The sequence below is a fragment of the Protopterus annectens genome, chromosome 17.part0 (genome assembly GCF_019279795.1).
Source record: "Protopterus annectens isolate FY-2018-M chromosome 17.part0, PAN1.0, whole genome shotgun sequence".
NCBI classification, from domain to species: domain Eukaryota; kingdom Metazoa; phylum Chordata; order Ceratodontiformes; family Protopteridae; genus Protopterus; species Protopterus annectens.
In genome coordinates, this window is record NC_056751.1 from 317434320 (window position 1) to 317460131 (window position 25812).

Here is a 25812-nt window from a genome sequence, read left to right on the forward strand (position 1 = left end):
GCTGTTTCAATGAATGTGAGTTTCTCTTAAGTCTGTTTTCATTGTGGGACTGTATTGCTTTGTTTAGCAAATGTCTATCAGTGTTTGTGCTGGAAAATTTGAAATAAAAGTTTTAAATTAAATCCAAATATCTGTAATCATTGTAGAAGTAAAGCAGAAAGCAGTATGCACATAGAGTTTTGAACAGTGTTTATGGCAACTGGGGAGAAATAGCCAAATAATGGGACACTGGAATGGCTGCGTGTGTGTGTGTGTGTGTGTGTGTGTGTGTGTGCGTGCGTGCGCAAGGGGGGGGGTGACCCAAATGCAACATATGCATACTACCACCTGTTTGTTTACAAAAAAGCACTCTGTGTGTGTGTGTGTGTGTGTGTGTGTGTGTGTGTGTATATATATATATATGTATGTATATATATATATATATATATATATATATATATGTATGTATGTATATATATATATATATATATATATATATATATATGTATGTATATATATATATATATATATATATATATATATATATATGTATGTATATATATATATATATATATATATATATATATGTATATATATATATATATATATATATATATATATATGTATATATATATATATATATATATATATATATATATGTATGTATGTATATATATATATATATATATATATATATATATATATATATATATATATATATATATATATATACATACACACACATAAATATATACACAAACTATCACACTTTTTTGCATTTTTCATTCCCCTCATTATATTAATATCCTCCATTACTATTTTACCCAAGTATGCTGAAACCTCCTCCCTTCTCCCTTTTAAATAAAATATCTGCCTAAACAGTAATGCCTTATTTTTTTTCTTGATTTCTTGCATATATATTTTTCCTTATCATAATACTCTTGTATTATTCTCTAAGTTTTCCAGTACTTTATTTCTCACATCATCCTGTCATTGAAAAAACACTTTTTGGTACTTGCGTATTATCGCAACCATGCTTTTGCATTAGCCTGTTATTTGTATTTTCGCAACCACACATTTCCGGCGGTATGTCATTTATATAATGGTAGTAAGTAATATCGTGTAAAAGGATGCTTCCCACATTAATGTTCCTTGAGCATTTTAAAAATGTTTTTACTTCTTAAAGGTACAATCTAAGATGGGGGACATGAAGGCAGTCTAGAACCTTGTGTACGAAAGTATGGGTCAAAGTTTTACTTGGGTATTACACTAGCACAAATTTTTTTTAATGAGTGATCAGATTTACTAAAGACAAGGCCATTATATGCTGTGTGGATTTTAATTTTGATCATGGAGCATAGAGTGTGGAGAAAAAGAAGGAGTCAATATCCTAATTAAGGTGGTTGCAATAATACGTAGTCTGGATATTAATTTCACGACTTAACAGATTAATATTATGCTAAGAGGGATTTTGTTTGCATGATTACTCCACCGTTAGGCTGCATACACTGTGGAGCATGGAAGGAATAAATAATACAAATAAGGTGCTGGCCAGAAAGCCTGGTTGCAATAATACGTAAGTACACACTTTTTATACTTCTGTTTAAATTCAGTCCACCATTCAAGACCAGGTTTTACAGAAGTCCTTCATGGGTATGTGTCCCTTCTATAACTGCAAAAGTTCCACTCTCCAATTTCATCCCATAATTTCTCATTTACTGTTTATTTCCTTTTCTATTTTATATACTCCCTTTCTTCCAAGCACCTCCATTCATACTGCTAAATGGTTTGAAAAGCCTGTCGTAATTGTATCACAGTCTGCTACTGCCATGCCTTCAAATAATACAAAATAATCAATTTCAGATGCAGGTGCCCCAGTCTATAAATCCAATGACTTTTGTTCCAAACAGCTAATTTACCCCACGTTATCAGTTCCTGTATTTTTTAACAACTTTCCGTTTCTTTTCACATTTTGCCCTTAAATCACAGTTGAAGTCTTCTGCAATTATAATTCTCATTTTGCCAACCACATAGTCTAATATTGTGTGAAACAGATTATCTCTTTTCTCGTTAGTAATATATGCATATAATGCTACAATTCTATAAACATGATCTTTCCACCTCACATCTACAACAGTTAACCTTCCCATCCTTACTAATGTTACATCTAGCATTTTCATTACTTTGCTATACAACACCGGCATTCCAGAACAATGTCCACTTTGTAAATTCATAGGTTCATAGATTAGTAATAGGCTAACTGCCCTTGTGAGCCATTTAAGCATAGCCAATTATCCCTTGTAAGACTCAAACCCTGTAACTTGTGTTTTTAAGGCAAACACCTTAACCATTAGCAATCTTATCTGATGAAGTCTAGTTTTAGACAAAAGCGCTCATATTTGGAATTGTTGGCTTATCATAAAGACTGTTTTTTACCTCAACAAGGTGGCCTGGATTTCTTTTACATTGATCAGTACCTTAACCATTAGGCTACCCTCCAAGTTCTATGTTATATTTCCTCCTACAGTGTTTCTGTTGTCAGTCCTTCTTCACTGTCAGGAATCCTACATCCTCTAAAAGAATAACATCCACATCAAATTTAGCACACCATTCTAATATCCCTCTTTCTTACAGTGTTAATAATACTGTTCCCATTTACTGATAGTACCCTAAAATTGTTGCTTTTCCATCTTTTTAAGTTTAAGGGAAATATTTTTATGCTATTTTCTTATTTTTACTCTATTTCCAACTGAATATTTTTATGGGTTTATGTACAAATAATCCTTAATCCTCAGAATCAGATTGTTCACTGGCTAGAAGTTCAAAAAATGTATTACTATCAATCCCTTCCCCTGACCTCTATTATTAATATCGATCCCTTCCCCTGACCTCCATTATTAATATCAATCCCTTCTCCTGACCTCATTTATTAATATCGACCCCTTCTCCTGACCTCTATTATTAATATCGATTCCTTCTCCTGACCTCTCTTCTTGTATGCACTCTCTCTCTCCTCCTTTTCTCCTCCATACTTTGTTTTTCTTTTACAGTTCTTCTTCACCTAGTTCACCCTCTTCCTCTGCCTTTTGCTGCCCTTCCTCGTGTATATTTTCTTCTCTTTCCCCCATTTTTCATTATTTACTATTTGTTCTTGACAATCCATCCAAATGTGACCCTTTTTTCACACATCCTACATTCAGACACACACCTTCTTGCAGTATGTCCTTTCCCTCCACACTGGTTACATTGTATCTTGTGACAACCATTAATTAAATGAGAAAAGTCCTTGCAAAAGAAACATGGTTTAGGCTGGCCAGTATATCTTAATGTCTCTCTATGACCACCCATAAAAATAACGCTTGGCAAGTATTTTACCATGTTTTCACATTTAAAAAGATTTTCCACACTCCACCCTTCACTCCACAAGTTTCTCTCATCTATAACTTTCACAATATTATCAACAGTTTCACACAGCCTCTGAATGCTTTTTTAACATTGTCTTCCTCCAGTTCAACAGTTATAAACTGCAAAGTAACATTTTTTTAATATTTAAGTTATTACCAGGAAAAAAAAACATTATTCCACAGATAAATGTCCTTCTTCTTGTTACACAGTTCCAGAAATGTTATCTTTATGCCATCAGTTTCAAATCATTAAAAGGCTAGTCCTAATATGTATAAATGAGCAAATATCTTGAGCTTTAAAACCCATAGTAGTTAAGAAATTATCCCATGAATAATATCTATTACAGTGTAATTCTTTGTTCTTATTCTCACAGTTGGTCTTCTCTTCTTTTCAAAACCAGTTTTACTTAGTTTGTTGCTGCTCTCCTTTCTTGCCTCTCTCACTGCTGCATGTGTTTTAGTTAGTCCATTATCTGCTGCCACAAAACCAGACCCCTTTTCTCAGTATCCTGCTGCTTTCCTCTTTTACTTTCCTTCAGTGCTGCATAAGTTTTTACTGCTACATAATTTGCTGCCACTTTAGCTGGTTCCTTTTCCACATCCTCAGCACTTCCAAACAAGTTATCAGCCATTTCACTCCATGAACAGAAATCTCACTTGGATCATCCTGCTGAATTATTTTTAACAGATCATCAGCAAGCCCTCATGAGGCCAATTCTGTTATCTGCACAACTTCTACAGACTCACTTTTTTCTCCAAAGAGACAGCTAAACTCTACTCATTTGTAACATAAACAACACAGGAACCATTCATCTTTTTTTCAATTTTTCTCCAAAGCCTCATTTTCCACCTAGCTTTTCCCTCCTCCTCCGTGCTGCTTCTTCCCTTAGGCATCTTCTTTTTGCAGTAGAAGCCCTAATGAACAATCTAACAACTTTGAAGTGTAAGGGAAGTTGCCTGGTGTCCTACTGAAACTTCACCTAGTAGTACAACTACCAACTCAGGTGTCCTCTGAAAGCAGGTCACTAGCCTAAAAAGACTACTCTGGTCAACAAAGGATAAATTAAAAAAAATAATAATAAAGTATTCCAGTTCCTTATACTATCTGATGAATATGGCTAGCAATGATATGAGTATCAAAAAGTCATGTTGACTAATCTTGCAATTGCAAAAAAAACAAAAAACAAAAGTGAATTTGTGGCATAAGCCATTAGAAGATATGCAGCATAGCTAAGGTAGTAGATAATGCTGGGGATATAAGAAGCTGGTCTCTACCCAAAGAGGTCAGTTTCACCTCATTATAGTTGTTAATTGTTTGCCAATAACTCTTGGGTATTGTGAAGACTGCATCCTTTAGGCAGAAATAAATTTAAGAAATGAAAGAGTATTTTTTGTAATACCTCTGTTTATCAAGATTTGTCCCTTTAGATAAGTTATAGCAGTACTCACTGAGGGCTCAAAGTACATTAAACTTTTGATAACCTTCCATATCTTACAAAGCACTAAAGGATATGCTAGCCATTCACTCTGTTTTAACATAAAATGCACCACTGCTCCTTGGAATGATATAATTTTATCCTTTTCTAATAAGATGGCATCTAAAAGACAGGCCCTTCTAGGCCATTCCTATTCTCTGAGTAGCCTTCCTCAGAATAACGTTAATATGTTAAAAGTGGCATTAGGAGCCAGATTTTTGGTTGCTATAAGATTGAAATATGTATATATTTTATTTTATTTTATTTTACATTTGTTGACCGGGATAATCCAACTGGATACATGTCCATTTTCAGCGGAGGCCCGAGGAGAAAAATTCCAAGGTAAACAATTAAGATTACAGGTAAATAAATTAAGATTACAAGGTAAAAAAAATATAATATGCCAGGACTTATATCCTGACTTTTTCAATTGTTGGATATTCTTTTATGGTAAACATACATACATTCTTTACTTAAAGGAACCAGCTCCTACAAGCTGAGATGACTGCAGAGATAAGAATCTTGAAAGATTGAAAAGGGGTGTGACCAAGTACATTCTTTGAAGGGTAGCAACATTTTTCTGATGCCAGCCATAGGTTCATAGGTATATACTAGCTAATGACCACCAGGGCCTTTATAAGTCTAGCCGTCCAACCCCACCCAGTTTTATCCCTCTGTATTATGAGGATGTATTAGGAGGGGGTATGTTAGTTAGAACATTTTTAGAGGTTATGTTGGGGGTGTCAGTTTGGACATTACTTTCTACCTCTGTCTATCATAGACATGGGGGCTAGATCTAGGGTGAATTTCTGATTCCCCATCCATTGATCAAGGGATGCTTAAATAGGATTAGGGATGAAATCTGCTTCATATGGATGGTGAGCCTGTTCTAGAGCATGGGGATCCTCTGTGATACACATATATCTCACCAACATGTTTTATTTATGTCACAAGCAAAATTTACATCCTTGGATTTAGTGGTTCTGATGCTGTTCATTTTGCAGCTCTGCAAAAGGCCCATCAGAGCTGGATCTGTGGATGGCTTGTATGCCATGCATAGATCATTTCTCAGTAATCCACAAGGCAATGTGTTTACACCCTGAATTCTCCTGGTAAGGGACATTTGCGAGCATTCCATCTGTTGCACATGTCTGGTCAGGTACATGCTGAAGGAGGCATTATACTCATTGATGGATCTGATAAGGGTTGAATAAAGTGGCACTATGACTTCCTTGGACCTGGATGCCATGCCCTTACTTATAAGCCGGGTAAGCCAGAATTATTTTCTTACTATCTTAGCTACATGTCGATCAAATGCCAGATTACTGTCTGCATATGTTCTCAGATCCCTAACTATCTAGTCAACTCTTAGCTTCATCCCAGCCGAGCGGAGAGCAGCCACTGTCAATCCCTTTTGCACAAAGGTGGAGCCAGGAAATTACAGACCCATCAGCCTAAAGTACAGTTTTGTACCTACCATAAATGTAGATGTTCGAAGATCCACATTGCTGCAGTCCTTACACTTGGGTAGTCCGCTGTCCTCGGTCGGCCCGAATATCAAAGTATAAGGCTGACGTCGGTCAAGGAGCATTTGACTGACATCAGGACGTCAGGGTACAAATGCGCATGACCGACGTCATATCCTCAGTCTTTTCTTGCCCCAGATGTCAGAAGACCCTAAAAATAAAGGTCAAAACCAAAAGACAGCAAACAAACAACCAACCACCCTTGCACTAATTATATGTACAATATATACAATATACACAATATTTACAACCCAACCCACACAACCACCTCTAACTACAGAGGGGAAGGAGGGAGGGTAAATTGGACTGCAGCAATGTGGATCTTCGAACATCTACATTTATGGTAGGTACAAAACTGTACTATGTTCTTCATCTCACATTGCTGCAGTCCTTACACTTGGGTAGAATCCCAAAGCAGAGGTAAGGGAGGATGGCCAAACTATAAGGAAGCAGGAGCTGCCAAAATGCCCTGCAAAACAGCAGTGGCAAAACCAGCCCTGGATTTAGAGTAAAGTGGTAGGTGATAATGCCTAGAGAAAGTATGCACTGAACTCCAAGTAGCTGCCTCCAAAATATCCTTGGTTGCCACCCCTCAAAAAAGCTGTCGAAGTGGCAGTAGCCCTAGTGGAATGAGGCCTAATCCCAGCTGGAATCTCCTTGCCATGATGGGAATAACAGAAAGCAAAGCAAAACCCAATCCACTTAGAAATAGTTTGTTTTGACACAGGCTTGCCCTGAGAACTCAAAGCAAAAGAAACAAATAACTGCTGAGACTGCCTGAACCCTTTAGTCCTGTCCAAATAATATCGCAACTGCCTGTGTACATCTAAAGTGTGCAAAATCTTTTCCCCTTTATTTTGGGGATTTGCATAAAAAGTAGGCAAATGAATAGTTTGGTTTAAAGCCACACTAGAAACCACTTTAGGCATAAAGGAAGGATTAGTACGTAAAGATACCCTATCCTTATGGAAAATTAAGAAAGGCTCAACCGCCATAAGGGCCTGTAATTCAGAAACCCTTCTTGCAGAGGTAATGGCCAACAAAAGGCAGTCTTCCATGATAAATATTTCAACTCAGTAGTAGCTGCAGGCTCAAAAGGTTGTAGAGTGAGTTTCTCCAACACAAAATTGAGATCCCAAGCAGGAGTAGGAGCTCACGTGGGGTCTTATATTCTTTGCCCTCTAAGAAATTGCTTGAACAAAGGATGAGAAAACAATGGTGGGTCACAGTCATAGTGAGCTGAAATTGCTGCAGCATGAACCTTAATAGAAGAGAAGGACAAACCTTTGTCCAGTAACTCAGTAAGATATTGAAGAGCCACACTTAAATTAGGCTCAGAAACATCAAAATCCTTTGCTGCACTCCAAAATAAAAATCTCTTCCATTTATCTGCGTACACTTTCCTTGTACTAGGCCTTCTAGCTTCCAAAATCACATTCAAAACTTGTTGTGGAAGTTGAGACCCTCTATGGTTCAAAACAGAATATGCCAGGCTGTTAGGTGAAGAGAGTGAAGTTTGACATTGAGCAAATGACTGTCCTCCTGGGACAACAGGTGTGGAATCGAAGGCAAAGGCCATGGAGGCTTCCGTACCAGACTTCTCAGTAATGGGTACCAGTGCTGTTGAGGCCAATCTGGAGCTATTAAAATCATCCTTGGCTTGTCCTGTCTGACCTTTAGAAGTACCTTTGGGAGGAGAGGCAGAGGTGGAAAGGCATACACATGAAGATTGCTCCAATTGAAAGAAAGAGCATCCACTTTCCAGGCTGTGGGATGAAACCTTTTCGTGCAAAACTTTGGCAGCTGATGGTTTAGTGGAGAAGCGAACAGATCTATGTCTGGAGTTCCCCATGACACTGTCAATTTCTGAAATACATGAGGATCCAATTTCCACTCGTGGGGATCCATAATTCGCCTGCTCAACACATCTGCTAAGGAGTTCTGTGCTCCCGGCAGAAACCTTGCCTGAAGATTGAGCTGTAAACTGAGAGCAGTCTCCCACAAAATCATTGCTTGCCTGCATAGAGGATAAGAATGTGTTCCCCCTTGCTTGTTGATGTACCACATGACAGTTGTGTTGTCTGTTAGAATCAACACCTGCCCTGGAAGAAGTAAATCCTTGAAAGCTATTAATGCAAACTGGACTGCTAACATCTCCTTCAGGTTGATATGTAGATGTTGTAGTCTGGCAGGCCACTTGTCTTGTATCCACTTTCCATTTAGATGAGCTCCCCAAGCTTTGTCTGAGGCATCTGTCGTTAAAATCTGACTCGCCTCTGGCCGGGTCACAGAGAGTCTCTTGTTTAGGTGACATTCCTGAGCCCACCACAAAAATTCCTTTTGAATGCAAGGTATTATTTGAATGCCAGTGTCCAGATCCTGGCAGTGCTGTGTCCATACATTTTTGAGATACCATTGCAGCTTCCTCATATGCAGTTTGGCATTGGGAAGCACCAGAATACAAGATGCCATGAACCCTAAGGCTTGAAGGACTGTCCTTGCAGTCAGCCCGGACTGATGAGATAGTTGATGGAAGTAAAGGGAAAGATTCTTTTGTTTGTCCGGGGTCAAAAAGGCCATCTGGGATGCTGTATTCAGTCTTACACCCAGAAAGCACATGTCCTGAGAGGGTACTAGACTGGACTTTATTTCGTTCACAGAATACCCCAGGCATCTTAGCACTGCTATCACATATTCCAAATGATGAAGAAGCTCTTCCCTTCCTTGAGCCAGAATCAGGCAATCGTCCAAATAAGGATAGATCTGTATTCCTTTTAGCCTGAAGAAAGCTATCACTGGAGCCAGAACTTTCGTGAACACTCTGGGCGCAGTAGATAAGCCAAAGGGCAATGCAGAGAACTGATAGTGAGAAGTCCCAGCTCGAAAACGCAGATACTTCCTGCAACATAGTCTGATAGGAACATGAAGGTAAGCCACCTTGAGATCCAAAGTTACCATCCAATGATCTTTGCCCAGCAGAGGTAAAAGCTGTTGTAACGTCAACATTTTGAACTTGGGAATGTCCAGATAAGTGTTGAGGATAGATAAATCCAAAATTGGTCTCCACGTGTTCCCCTTCTTTGGTACTAGGAACAGGCGAGAATAAAATCCTAGGCCCACTTCTGGCATAGGGACCGGCTGTATGGCCCCTAGTTGAAGTAACAGAGAAATTTGCTTGTGAGCCTCTATTCTTTGTTGAGGAGGAACGTCTGGCATGCCTCTGAAAGGAGGCAAGGTATGGAAATAAAACCTGTAACCGTGGTGTATGATATCCAATACCCATCTGTCTTGGGTAATTAAACTCCAATTTCCTTTGAAAAGTGCCAACCTTCCTCCCAAAGGTGCTGCCAGACAAGAAGGCTCTGGCAGCTGAAAAGGTAGGTCATTGGGTCTGTTTACGAAAGGACTGACCCCTGCCCTCACCTGAAGACTGTGCAGGAGAACTCCCTGTTCTAGGCCTGAAAGAGCCCTGAGCTCTGCCCCTACCACGTCTAGATCTACCCCTAGACTGGGAATCATAAGAAGGATACGTCCACCCTTTAGTAGGCCAATTTCTACTAAACTTTGGAGGCTGAACCTGCAAAAAATCTTTAACAGTCTGCATAGACTTAGCCTTGTCTTCCATTTTCTTTAAAACTGCCTCAACAGGAGAACCAAACAACACATCAGATTGTAAAGGAGCATCTAAAATCCTTGTTTTAACATGGTCAGATAAATTTTGATCCCTCAGCCAGGCGTGCCTGCGAAGAACTGACCCAGTGGCAGCCACCCTAGACGAGGCCTGTACAGCATCAAAACCACATTGCAAAGAATGCTTACCCACCTGTTCAGAAACATGTACTAAATCTTGTAACTCTTTACAATCAATACCTTCCGCCAGAGCATCAACCTTAGACTTCAATTGTGAAAGGAGATAGTTTTGGTATTTCAACATGTGAAACTGGCAATTCAAAGCCCTCATAGCTAGAGTGGAAGAAGTATAAACTTTCTTTCCCCATCTATCCAAGGCCCTGGCCTCTTTATCTGCAGGAACCGGATTATTGACAACAGAAGCCTTAACACCTTTAGGCCCCTGGCTAACAGTTTCTGGGTCTGCCCTAGGACTCTTAAAAGATACTTATGAGCTTCAGGCACGCTGTAATACCTATCCGGTTTAACAGGAGCAGGAGGCAAAGAATCAGGATTAAGAGAAGCCTCTGTAAAACATCTTCCACTACATCCAAAACAGGAGGTATAGCCAAAGGCCTATGCTGGGGTAAAACAAAAATTCCTAAGCCTTTTCCTGGAATCAGAGAAGTCCTGACCTTCCCACCTAAAATGCTCCCTCATGGAATGAAGAGTTTCTGAAAAGAAAAATCCTCAGGAGGAGAAGCAGAAGGAGTAGAATCATCCACATCAGAATCAGAATAAGGAGAGTACTCCTGCAAGTCTTCAGCCGAAGACTCTGAAACATCCGAAGCCTGCTCAAAACTCCCTAGCTCAGGCTCCACCCTAGGTCTCTTATCAGGAGGGGGCAAAGAACCCCTAATCAAAGTAATCAAATCTTCTGCCATTTTAAGCATATGCTTCTTGGGCACAGTTCCAGAAGAACTAGGGGTGACACCAACTGAAGCTAAACCTGGCCTGCCTCTAGGAGAAGCCTTGGAAACAGAAGGAGAGGGCCTAACCACCCTAGGCAGGGAGGGGAGTATAGTAACCTGAGAAGCCCCATCACCCTGACCTGCCTCCTGAGAGGCCACATCCTGCAATAACAAAGTCTCTCCCTGGGAACCCAAAGAAACCTCCGGTGGAACCACCGGCTCCACTGACACCTCTAAAGAACCGGCGTCCGGTATGGACGGTTCTTCTAGCCTAGGCTTAACTGCTTTGTCCTTGCGCTTCTTCGAAGAAGCGGGCGTCGGAGCATCCGACGGCATTTTATAATTGCACCGCTTCCCGAAGACTAACCTGGCACAATCTAATCTCCTCTTTATAGTGCGCTTATTGAATCTAGCACAAGAGCGACACCCAACAACGCCGTGCTCAGGCCCTAAACAAGGAATACACAAAGTATGATAGTCTCTATGCGGTATCTGTTTCCCACAAGAAATACAATTATTCACTTTTTCTGACATCCGGTAAACCACTGAGGCAAGAAAAAACTAAAATATTCCCCAACGGGGTACTTAGCCAACTTTGACTCGGTCTGAAACTCCGAAATCGAAAAATTTCAGAACGCCAGCCGGCACTTGCAATACTGCTTCTGCATCGGACCATGCGGCAAAAAAGACTGAGGATATGACGTCGGTCATGCGCATTTGTACCCTGACGTCCTGATGTCAGTCAAATGCGCCTTGACCGACGTCAGCCTTATACTTTGATATTCGGGCCGACCGAGGACAGCGGACTACCCAAGTGTAAGGACTGCAGCAATGTGAGATGAAGAACATCCAGCCTGATCTGCAAGGCCATGGAACAGATTATCATGGACCTCATTAGCAAAGACATTGGCAACTTCTAAACACTTGATCCCACTCAGTTTGGTTTCACCAAGGGAAGGTCATGCCTGTTAAATTTGATCGACCTTTTTGAGACAGTCGCCAAAGCCATGGATGAGGGGAAGATGGTGCACACCGTCTACCTTGACCTGGCCAAAGCCTTTAATACTATTCCCTACTGGGGTATAATAGATAAACTCTCTCAACTAGGCATCAATCTGTATGTTATCATATGGGTAGCAAACTGGCTCACTGATAGAACCCACCTAGTCAAAATAGTGGAAGCCAACTCAAGCAGTAGACTCTTTACGAATGGTGTACCCCAAGGATTGGTCTTGGGGCCACTGTTGTTTGGGATATACTTTTCTGAGGTACAGGCCAAAACCAGTAGGCTATGGCTGACCAAGTTTGCAGATGACTGCACGCTGGGTGTTGTATCAATTCCCCTAGTACAGTGGACATCCTCCAAGAGAGTCTCAACCAAACAAATGACTGGAGCCAAAAAGAAAGCCTCAAACTGAATGCCAAAAAATGGAACATCATCCCCTTTGGGGAGAGCAACGTATCCACAAATGATCACATTAATAACAAGGTCTTAAGCACGCAATCAGTCGTGAGGGACTTGGACCAAAATGACTTTTGAACATCATGTTGCCTCTGTTATATGGAAAGCTTTCTACATGGCTCACCTCATTTGAAAGGGTATCTCATCCAGAGACAAGAAGGTCATAAAATCCCTGTATTCTTCCATTATAAGACCCATTATTGAGTACAATCCCCCTTTTGACATGTACCTCGCAAAGTACATGCAGCAGCTGGAGAAACCACAGACGTTCCTCACCAGGAGAATCCAGGGCCTCAAACATCCACCCTACACAGGCTAAGAACCCTGTCCCTCTACTCAGTCTCATACAGACTCCTCAAAGGTGACCTTTGTCTGGCATACAAAGCAATCTCAGATCCCACCTTAATGACACTACTGTATATCTGCAAGTCAAGCGCTACTTGAGTAACCTGCACGCGCAACCTCAACCTGGTCTGTGACATCAATAGAACTTGTTGGCAGGACATATTTGTGTCCCAGAGACTGCCCCTTCTGTGGAACAGACTCCCTCTCCACTTCAAGTAGAGTACCTCATTAACCTTTTTTAAGCATAACCTGGATAACTGGATGGGGAACAGAAAATACGCCCCCGGGATTCCATCTATGTGCCTGCTGGACAGGGCCATTGAGTGCTGACTTGTTGGAACATGGGATAAATTCTTGGCTAGACTTTTAAGGGCCTCAGGGCCAGTGATCTAGTAACTTCTTTAGATCCTATGATCCTGTTAAAATGTCAGGCTTTTGTGATATAAAAAAATGAGACCACAATAAATAATTTCAAAACTTTTCCCACCTTTAATGTGACCTGTAACCTGTTCAATTCAATTGAAAAACAAATCTGTTAGGGGACAAATATAGAAAAATAAAAAACGTACATTAAGCTAGTTGCATAAATGTGCACACCCTTAAACTAATACTTTGTTGAAGCACTTTTTGATTTAGTTACAGCATTCAGTCTTCTTGGGTAGGAGTCTATCAGCATGACAGATCTTGACTTGGCAATATTTGCCCACTCTTCTATGCAAAAGCACTCCAAATCTGTCAGATTGCGAGGGCATCTCTTGTATACAGCCCTCTTCAGGTCACCCCACAGATTTTCTATTGGATTTAGGTCTGGCCTCTGACTGGGCCATTCCAAAACTTTAATTTTCTTCTGGTGAAGCCATTTTTTTGTTGATTTGGATGTATGCTTGGGGTCATTGTTGTGTTGAAAGGTGAAATTCCTTTTTATCTTCAGGTTTCTAGCAGATAGATGCCTGAAGGTTTTGGGTCAAAAGTGACTGGTATTTGGAACTGTTCACAATCCCCTCCACTTTGACTAAAGCCCCAGTTCCAGCGGAAGAAAAGCAACCCCAATGCATGATACTGCCACCACAATGCTTCTCCGTGGGGATGGTGTTCTTTTGGTGATGCAAAGTGTTGTTTTTGCGCCAAACGTAGCTTTTGGAATTGTGGCCAAAAAGTTCAAACTTGGTCTCATCAGACCACAACGCATTTTCCCAAATGCTTTTGGGAGGCTTGATGTATTGTTTTGCAAATTTCAGCTGGGCCTGGATGTTTGTCTGTGTAAGAAAAGGCTTCTGTCTTGCAACCCTACCCAACAGCCCAGACATGGAGAATAAACGAGATTGTTGTCACATGTAGTACACAACAGTACTTGCCAGAAATTCCTGCAGCTCCTTCAGTGTTGCTGTATGTCTCTTGGCAGCCTCCCTGACCAGTTTTTGTCTTGTCTTTTCATCAATTTTGGAGGGATGTCCAGTTCTTTGCAACGTCATTGTTGTCCCATATATTCTCCACTTTTGATGACTGTCTTCACTGTATTCCATGGTATATCTAATGCTGTGGAAACTTTTTTGTATCCTTCTCCTGACTGATACCATTCAACAATGAGATCCCTTTGATGCTTTGTAACCTCTATGCGAACCATGGCTTTTGCTGTAGCTGGCAACTGAGTAAATGTCATGAAAAATCCTACTATGACAGCTGAATTTTACTTGGGGTTAACCAGATTCTCTTTAATTAATGGCAGGTGTGTACCTAAGAAGACTGAATTTTGTAATTAAATCAAAAGGTGTTTCAACAAAGTATTAGTTTAAGTGTGTGCACACTTACACAACCATTGTACATTTTTTATTTTTTATATATTTTACCCTAACGGATTTGTTTGTTTTTCAATTGAATTGTACAGGCTATAGGTCAAATTAAAGGTGGTAAAAGTTTTGAAATGATTTATTGTGGTCTAATTTTTTATATCACAAAAACTTGGCATTTTAACAGGGGTGTGTAAACATTTTATATCCACTCTCTCTCTATATATATATATATATATATTGGGTCCCCTTCACATGGTAGACATTTCAGAATGTCGAAGACCATATTGCCTAGACAATATGATCGACATTCGAAATGTTGACCATGCGGAACCGTCTCCGCACAGTGCAGAATGGAAAGATTTCCATCTTCTGTACTGTAGTGTGATCTCGAAGTTGGTATAATTAAGTTACGTGAAGTGAGGGGGTTGCCGGGGGGGCAGAGCCCCCCTGCTAGCAGTGTGAAGTTAAGTTATTGTTGTGTTTTTTTTTTTTTTTTATTACATGGTCGACATTTCGAATGTTGATCATAGGGTCTCGGCCATATGGTCTTCGACATTCTGAAATGTGGACCATGTAAAGTAAACCTACATATATACATATATATATATATATATATATATATATATATATATATATACATATATACACACACACACACACACACACACACACACACAGACACACACACACACAGACACACACACACACACACACACACATGTATGTGTATATACATATATATATATTTATACACATATATGTTATATATATGTATGTGTGTGTGTGTGTGTGTGTGTGTGTGTGTGTGTGTGTGTGTATATATTGAGACCCATATTCAGATATCATTGAAACATTAAAATGCAGCATATTATAAGACTGAAACTTAACATGCCGACTTACAGAATACTGACAACAATGCAGGATGTAGTACTTAAGTCTTTGTAAATACAGATATGTCTCTTTATATTTTTGCACTAAGTATTTAAAAAAAATATGGCGAACATTTCGTATGATGCTCCTGGCTGTTTTGGAAGTGTGTACACTACAATAAGGTCACAAAAAGGTGTATGCCCTTTTCTCCACTGTAGTCCAATCCCAGAGTTGGTATATATAGTTAGGGGGGATGTGGGGGGCATAGTCCCCACCTAGGTGGGGTTCAGATAGTACGGTCTGCAGAACAAAGGTAAGTACATAGTTAATGAACTTGTGCAAGCCATAGGAAGTGTTTTAAAACTGTGAATAGTATGTTAATGTGAAGATGATTCCACAGATTACGAATCACTTTTTAATTTGAAGAATTTGCAGTACATTCATGTAGAAATAATAATTTTTCTCAGAAGTATAGTATACAGTTTTGTTTTCATTATAGCACTGCTCTGGTGAAGGGAGTTACATGTTACGTCTGTGCATCTAAATTAGGTATTCTGAATGTTGGCATTTTAATGTTTCAGTGTTATAAGAATTCAGAATTGTGCTCTCGGTACTATAAAAGTTGGTATTTTAGGATTTCATTGTTTAAAATTAGATCCACACACACACACACACATATATAAAGGGCTATGCAAGTTTAAATACTCCTACAATTCTTCTCTAGTTTTCTGGCAGCAGTGGGTCAATGGCCATTTTCATTGTGAGTTCATGGTTACCTATGCCAGTGATGTATAGCTTAGAAGCATGCATACTTTACCTGACCATGAAATGAATGTGTGTGTGTGTGTGTGTGTGTGTGTGTGTGTGTGTGTGTGTGTGTGTGTGTGTGTGTGTGTGTGTAGCTATTATAAACATACATATATATCATAGCTCTTAGCAGGATGACATGCAAGTTCCTCAGCTCTTGCCTTTTCCTTCCCAGTACTTTCAGATGTTAGGTCCAAGAGTAAAATGAATGGACCTATGTAAGATGAAAAGTTCAGTAGTTGAATTAGCCTGCTAAGCTTTAGGTATAAAGTGGATGAGATTCAAAGTCATTTCTGCTCAAATCCATAACCATCTGAAATCTTGAGACCCGATTTACTGAGTCCTGAGATAAGGAAACTGAATAGCAGAAAATACAGACTTACATATACTAAGTCAAAGATTCCCATTTCTTGGAATACTCCCTATACTTCAAAGTATAGTGATTTTGAATTTGGTATAAAATAGCACATGGGAGGGGGGCTCGTCCCCCACATCAAGTGGGAGTAGGAGGTTTGCTTCCCTGCTCAAAACAAGTTTAAAGAGGAAGAGCAAAGTTCAATATTCGCTCTTTGCCTGCATTTTTGGATTTTTTTGTCTAAACTTTGGGGCTTGGCAAAGCGAGTCCCAAAATTTCAATAAGGAGCCATTCAAGTCTTTTCTGTTGAACCCCAGCTTTTTCTCCATAGAAAATAATGACTGGTGTAGTTTCTATTTGTAAGCAGGCTGTCATTCCCTTTCTGTGTTTTCTGTTTTCTAAATGGTTGTTTGACCATGGAGTCATGTAAAGGGATACAGGGCTGCAGGGGGTTGCTTTATTTTGGATTTCATTGAACTGAAGCTTCAACTGACATATTGTCTTGCTAAAATTTCATGTAGTTGTCACTAAACGAAACATAGGAGAAGCCACTGGCTGAGTGGGAAGACAGAAGCTAAATACTTCACATTTCTTATGTATTTTATGTCCTTGAACAAACTGAAATGAGCAGAAATGTTTATTATAATATTACCTTTTATGGCACACACTTTTTTTTTCAAATATCAACTATGTTAGGGTAAGACGAAAGCAAAATTGTAGTGAGAAGTGAGACTGTATGCATGAAAGTGACTGCTGTTTGATCAAACAGTATCTGCACTGCTGCATAATTTGGCTTTCCAAAATGAAGTGACTCAACAAAGTGAGATTAGCTGATCAGCTGCATTTTGCAATTCAGATTAGAATTCATGAAATGCATAGTAGCCAGGGTATAGAAGGGTGACTTGCACTCTAACTGCATGGCTAAAACTGCAGGCCAGAACAGTTAGCTGACATTCCTGTACAGTGCTGCTTGTTTTACTTTGGCATCCCAGGATTTGTTGAAAGTAGCATTGACACTGTAAAGTTGGAGACTGTAAATGTTAAATGGTCCAGTCAGTTCGAAGATGACAGGTGAACATCAATATAAATGAAATGAAAAAGGTGGTATGTTTCATGGTAGCATTAGAGGGAAGCTGAAAAAAATGGTGAGTACTGTAGCTCCCAATGTCTGTTTTTTGGAAAAACATTCATGACATGCAATACTGTACGAAAGCTGAGTTGATGGCTTATCTATACTATGTATGCATGTGCTGAATCACAGGCTGAGCTAAGGTTAAACATAACCCTTTTGTGTGTACTGCAGCAGCTAGGTTTTACAAGTGTTTTGTTTTCTAAGAGCTGCTGCCTCAGAAGAGATGCTGGTAGTACACAGCAAGCAGGAGATATGGTGAATTTTGAACATCCAGTGGTCATAAAACAGTGCAGATGGCTAAGAGATAGTCACAGTTGTTTACTCAATTGAAAGCAGAAGAAATGTGAGCTTCTGAAAAGTGATGAACACCTGCCACTTGTCCACAAACATGGCTGACAGAGGCAGTTGTAGATTCATTGTTGAAGGTAATATATAAATCTGTTAAGCTGTCATCTAAGCAAAGAAATCTCCTCTATATTATTAAAACTGAGAATATTTGCTACTGATATACTATTTGACATTGACAGTTTTCCTTGTGGACTCCAACTTATATGGCAAGCAGAGATTTGCTACATGGAAGTAAAACAGGTTAACTTATAACTGGCACTGTCTGTATTGTGGATAAATATACAGAAATGGCAAGATTAGGTTGAACTGGTGTCTGTGTGTGTGCATGTTACAGGATGATTTATAGACTGTGATGATGATGATTTCCTGTTTATCAGAGATAAGGACACCAAACTGGTCATTTGTAGGTATATGTTGAAATGTATGCAGAGGTAGTTGGTTCTTATTCTAAAAGTGTCAGCTAATGTGGACTAATAAACATTTGTCAACTTTCATGGTTGATTCAGAAAGAGACAGTGGAGAATCAAATGTTACTGTAGCTTATGAGGTTATGGCAGTGAGCTATGCCAAAGCAGTCTCAGGTACTTCATCCAGCATTTTCTGGTGTGAAGTGTTTTTAGTTCAGTTACTTTCATAAATAATTTGACAGCTGCGTCATATGGAGCAGGAAAGAAAATTGTGTTTCTGGCTTTCAGTTTGTGCTGTTGACAGATACAGCATGTCCCCTGCAACATAGTAATTTACTGCCAGCAGTACAATCCTTGGCATTACTATTTCTACAGAAATATAACTTTGAGCAATGTGTGTATGTGCATGCATTTGTGTGTAATGAATGACTCATACCTTCTGAAAAAGAGTTTCAATGTAGCAAAAAACAGATGTGACAAGGAAATTCCAAAATGATATATTCATGCCCTGATGCGTGTCAATATGAAAACAGCAGTGTGTTTGTGGTGTTGGTTGATGGTGGTTTAAAAAAAATAAAGAAGGGTGGGCCAATGGCCACTGGTCATCCCTCATCATCCATGCATGGGTGATATGGACAGAGGTGTTGGAGGTACAGCTGTTACAACAGATTCTGAGGTCTGGTTTCTGCCAAGACAGTTTTCAGTGTCTCTTTTCCAGTAATGTAAAAAAAGGCAGCTTCAGCTCCGTTCCTTTAATGTTTTAATGGACAGCTGCATCAAATGTAGTAGCCAATGGCTGCTGTTAACAGAGACAGTATGACCTTCAATGTTGGTAATTTGACAGGAGTAGTAGGATGCACTTGCAGAAATGCATGTCAAGTAGGAATGGAGAATGTTCTAGGTGTGTGTGGTGGGGTAATTACTTTTGTTCTTTGGCAATAAGCCACTGTATAGCAGTGATTCAGAAGGTGAAATGAGTTTGAACATTCAGAGGTGTGAGTTCTTCCTTAAATTTCTGAGAGCATTCTATATTTTAATTACTCATTCTCTCTATCATATCATAAATACCTCTCAAAAATTACATCATCCTTCACCTCCTAAAGCAATCCATCATTTACCTATCCTTATAGCTGCTCCCAAAATCAACTCCTACAGACTCATCTCATTACCATTACAATCTCACATATTAAAAATCCACAAGAAAGCTGTTTCTTCTTAAATGAAAGAATATTTTAATGATAATGTTTTTCTGTCTGGAAAGCACAGAATAAGCCATCCCATTACTACAACATTCACTAATAACAGAATCTATTAGTTTATGGACTCTGAACAGTTAGCACTATGCATTCATTTATCAGAACATAGGGAACACAATAAAATGACATAACTTGAATAATGTAAAGCATGAAGACACTTGTGCCTAAGTAGAACAGGTACAATCTCAAATTATGGCATAGCTCAGTACTTAAAGATGAATGTATCTTTTACAGAAATGCTAGTGTGATAGTGGAAATAAGATTACATGAGTATTAGACTGAAAACATAACTTTGAAAAGAAGGTTGAAATGAAAATTACAGTATAGTTCTATGCCTATAACATTCAGAATTATGCACATATGAATTCCCAAAATAGACATCATGGAAGTCTACAATTAACTTTCATCTGGCTTACAAGTTCTTTAAAGTGACAACTGTCAGTCACAGATGAATGTGCAGAGCTGCTACACTTGACTTACAACATTCAGTCCTAAGGAAGATTGTGGGAGAAGGAAGATCAAGAAGTTGTTTAAAAATGCAAGTATGAATACTTCAAGATCAGACATAGCCAGAATCTGCACCAAAATACAAAGAAATACAAAAAAAACATTGTATTATTATCTTTCTGTAGTAGCAGTTTCCCTGCACCATTTGTTACACTCCAAAATTGCCTGGTTGGGGAATAACATGCTGTATGATTTCATTGACAATCAAGAAGTTTGCATCCCTACACCTTTTGTCTCTTCACAAAATTGGGAAATGTGACAGCAATATCTTACAAACCAATACATTTTCACTAATATAGATCTTTAACACCTACTGTAAATATGTATAAATTGTTCATTTTATCATACTCTCACGCATTCAAATTTTAAAGGAAATGTATTCGTACATTTTCAGTATTGATAATTTTGTGCTTTTTCTGTTATTTCACTACTGTAACTTCTTACATTCTGTGGTAATCCTCAGGATGTAGCTGGAATGGGTCCATAATGAAGCCATCCACTACTCTGATTAGCAGACAAAAATAAAATAATTATAGGGACACAGAGCGCACTACGGTAAGAACATTCACTGCAGTACTATCTCTCTACTAATTTACATCAAAATTACTTTGATTTTCTATTTTAGGAGTGCATTTGACAAGAATGTCAGTTTGTCTTTTGCAAAGACATTATTTGATGTTTCTTAGTGGCCATTCCTTATACAGAATATTAGGTTAAATTTGAATCTTAGACTTTCAAGGAAAATTTATTTAGTGCTTCGGTTCATATTAAGAACTACAGCTCCAAGCCACATTTTAGCTGATGTGCTAAAAATAGTCTTCAGTGAGTTGTTGGTAATGTATTTTAAAATAAGAATACAAAAACAGAAAAACAAGAATAAAAAGAAAAAACAATTTGCAGCCAGTATCTAGGTTAGAAATCTTCCACAGATCCTGTAGATAAAATGTTCATAAAAGCTCAACACTACCCTCCTATCCTACCTAATGTCATAAATAATGTGACAAATACCATAAGGAAGTAATGCAATATTTTGTGAAACATTTGACTGGCATGTGAAACATCTTCACGTAGGCACCAGTAAACTAAAACTCATGTTTCTTTTATAAATGGCACTCTTGGGGTTGTATTAAATGGAAGGAAATAAAAGCTGTAACGAGAAAACCTTGAGGTATATGTGGCACTGTCTTCTAATATAACACTGCTATTTGCCTATTTGGATTGAAGAAGATCTAATTGTACCATTAATGTTATTTAAGAGGGAGGGCAGAGTCTAGATAGCCAACTGAGAACAGTGAATTTTGAGAGCTCCATAAACTAGTATAAAAATATAGGAGCATTTTATTATTTTCTTTTATTATTTTCAAGTTTAAAACATCAGAAATCTATAGATAAACTACTAAACTACATAAATATCAATTTTGGTGGAGATACACAAAAAATGTTCCTGTCGAGTCACTTGGAGATATACTGAGTCACTGAATATGAACAACTCAAAGAATTCTCATCCAGATGCTGCTTTGAAAAAAGAACTGCAATTGATGACATCTACCTTATAGGAACTATTTTTGAAGAAGGAGGGCTTTAAAAATGACTTAGAAAACCTCAAATTAAATTCTGAAAAACAGACTGATACTCTTAAGGAACTATTACAGCAACACCATACAAAAATAACAAATATAGATACTTCTCTAAATGACACAGAAGGGAGATTCAAAGAGGAAGAATTCCAAAAAGAATTTCTGCTTAAACAGAATACATGGCTGCTTAACAAAATAGATGACTTAGAAAACATGGAAAGGAGAAACAACATAAGGATCTTTGGTCTGCCTGAAAACACTGAAGGTGAAGACATTATTTCATTCTTAACAACCCGGATTCCTGAATTTTTAGACTTGAAAGAGGGACTTTCATTTAGAAATGAAAGGGCTCATGGAGCACTGAGGAAACCTACTTCTAATTCAACACATACTCCATCTAGATCCATAGTTTTAAAATTTCTTTCATTTTTGGACAAGGAACTAATATTAACATCTGCTTGGAGAAGATCACCCTTAAAATACAATCAAAGCCTGATAAGGTTTGACAATGATTATTCTTCCAGAATACTAGGACAAAGGAAAAACATCTGGCCAATAATAAAACTGCTGAAACAAAACAACATTAAAGCACAGCTGGTCTTTCCAGCCAAGATAAAAATACTTTTTGCCAATGAGATGAGAACCTTTAATGACTTAGAAGAAGCTACTATATTCATCAAATACTATATTCATAAAAAAGAACAACATAATGTCTATCCCAGAAGAAATGGAATGGATGACCCCTTCTCTTAAAAAAATAAAAGAAACACATCCTTGGACTGATGCTAGAAAGAAGAAACAAAAAACTAATTCCAAGATAGCTATCCCAGAAAAATGACTCTTACAACTACATCTCTCAAAGTATCAACTGATATGGTACGTCACTTCTCATCTGTTTTTATTTAAAAAAAAAGGAGGGTTTCTTAAACAACTGAGAAACAGTAATGATTTTTTCAAAATGTTCAAAGAAATAATTAACAATTCTTCATTTTAAGAAATACCTAAATTTACGAAATCATATATAATGACTTTGACATGGAAGACAATATTTCAAAATTTTACAAAATATAGATAAACTATAAAACAACATCTAAAACCTCATATTGGAAATATATAACAAAAGGACACTGAATACAGTGAACTGAAGATATTAAAACAAATATCTTATTATTGATAAAATATACATCCTTTACACAATACTGGAAAGTTTTTAATTGGAAATGCTTGCACAGAGCATTCTTAACCCCAGACAGAATCAGTAAAATTAGTTCTTCCATAAAAGGAATATGTCGGAGTTGTGAGCAAGTACACAATGCAGATTGGAACCACATTTTCTCTGATTGTGTTAAGATTAAGCCATTTTGGAATGGTATTAATAACTTTCTACAAGCTTTATTTAATGAATTATTTTATTTAACTAAAGCTCTTGTATTATTAAATGTGAATGAAAGTCCTCATTTGAATACGTCAAACATGTATCTCGTAGGGACTATGCTTGCAATTTCAAGGAAGTGTATAACAAGAAGATGGAATACAAACACAACACCAGCTTTGGAAGACTTCTGCAACCTACTGAAGACCTCAGCTTTATTGGAAATTAAAATTAAAGAACTAAGAATTTATCCAAAGCCATTTATAAACAACCCTTCGGGAAAAGTCTTATCATTGATTGACACTATACAATAATTGATCAGACACTCTGATAACGGATTGGACAAACATATAAAGTAACTGTATATATTAAGATCTGTTATCGTGTCAGGCTAATGTAAATAGTGTACACAGTTATTTAAGATGTTATGTATAAATACTATGGAATTCATTCAAATGTATCTGAAAAATAAAAAAAAAATTTGAGGGAAGGCTATTTAAGAGCTTACAGTTAGTATGAATTAGTGTAATTCACTGAAAAAGAAAAAAAAAACTTCCATAGACAATGTACAAACCCAGTAACTGTCAGAATTGCCACTGTAATGAAATGGTGAATCAGACTACCATATTTTCATGCCTATAATGTGTCACATTATAAGGTTACAAACTTTATTTCAGAAACAAGATGATAAACTAAACAAATGTCCTAAAATTTTATACCATGATAATGATTATGGGTGTATGAAATTCAAATATACTAAAAACACGCAGATTATGATGTACTGGTATAACAGAGAATATTAAGAAATGATTTTTTTTTTTATTTCTAGATCAGAGTTTCCTTTAATATGCTGATAGTCTACTTTCTATAAAAAAAAACCTAATTGGTGCGGCAGGAGGTCATACATGACATCTGAGGAATCATGTGATAGATTATGTTTTGCAAGGACTACTGTGTAGATTACTTTGGTTATACGGACTTAAAACGCAACAAAAATACTTTAGAGTTATTCTGATGCATTAATATAACAAAAATACCAATAAATGATCACTTTCCAGTGTTAGGGAGGACATTTATAGCAGTACAGTGATATTCAAAATACTTACCATTAAAGAAGACTAATTTGCACAGCAGGAAACAACACTCTCTATTTGAAGCATCATGTTAAAGAATATTCTTTTATCTATATACTTCTATGGAACACAAATGCGTGTCAGTCTTGCTAATGCAGAACACTTTTCCCCAAATTAAAATTTAACCAAATGGCATCCCTGCCAGTACAAAGAACCACAGTTCAGACTTACCATCACATGGATTGACAGCTACTGCTGCTGTACTTCCTGCAATGCAGCCCGAGACAAAGGAAACATAGAATGGTGCTGTATCATACTGGTCCTTTTGGCCAAGCTTGTTCAGGTTTGCAAACAATGGAAAGTAAATAATGGAAAATGGGACATCCCTGTAAATAGACAAAACCAAAGTTACAAACAGAGGAATTGTACAATGATGTATACATTGCAATTAGCAGAAAAAAATGCAACTGTAACTTAATGGTCACTGCTTAGAAAGCAAGAGTTTTAGTCACATTTTACAGGTATCATATACCTCATACTCTTCAGACTTTAGTACACTGCTGCAGTAGGCTACTGCATATTTGCTTATAATTTTTACAGAAGATCACTATTTGTAATCATCAAAAAGAGAGTAAGAATGGGGAGTCAGTTAAAAACAGAGCAAAGCATAAGAAAGAAAATCAAAAAAACAATATACCAGAACAGATGAAAGAAAAAAAATATGCTGCTGCATATAAAGCCTCACATATGGTAGTGTTACAGTAGAAATAATTAATATACTTTGGAGAAGACTGTAGAAAGATACTGTACCCAGTAAAATCACTATTCTTACTGTTCTTCATTTGCAGATGGTTGCCATAGTCCAAACCAGAGCATTTTACCCCTTTAAAGCTTTGCCCCAAAATCCGTCAGTCTTCATATTCATCAAAGAGATGATATATGTGTGTGTGTGTGTGTGTGTGTGTGTGTGTGTGTGTGTGTGTGTGTGTGTGTGTGTGTGTGTGTGTGTGTGTGTGTGTCTGTGTGTATGTATATATTTATACATACACACACACACACACACATAGGGGTCTACTTCTGCTTCTGTTTATCAAAATTACACATTACAAACAGTGAAATCTCAGAGATGACAACATCGAACATCCACTATAATGAAAGCTCAGAATGCCAAACTTACTACAATGAAAAAGCAACTACATAGATTAAATAAAATTTCAACTGAAAAACTTACATGTATTTACATTCTTGCAGAGGGGCAAGCCCCCTGCACCTGAACACCCCCTGCAAATTATAAATAACAACTCCGAGATCTTACTATAGTGGGGAAAAGGGTAAATTTCACAATCTTCACTGTTCTGCAATCTCTGCTCAGAAGCTGCAAGCGCTGCATTACATCGGCAGTTGCTTTTTCATTGTAGAGAGTTTCAGCATTCTAAGGTTTCATTGTAGTCGATATTCAGTTTTGTTATCTCGAAGATTTCACTATTGGTAATGTGTAATTTCAATAAACAGAAGTAGACCCATGTGTGTGCGTGTGTGTGTCTGTG

At 37.9% G+C, this 25812-nt stretch overlaps 1 protein-coding gene across 1 annotated transcript in view; it reads right to left on the reverse strand.

The window, feature by feature from the left end:
• Nucleotides 1–25812, reverse strand: part of SLC25A22 (solute carrier family 25 member 22) — a 1136472-nt gene that overhangs the window by 150968 nt on the left and 959692 nt on the right. Inside the window, exon 8 of the mRNA XM_044059339.1 lies at nt 24497–24651. Coding sequence (XP_043915274.1) covers nt 24497–24651 — 155 coding nt within the window. The remainder of the gene's footprint in view (nt 1–24496; nt 24652–25812) is intronic.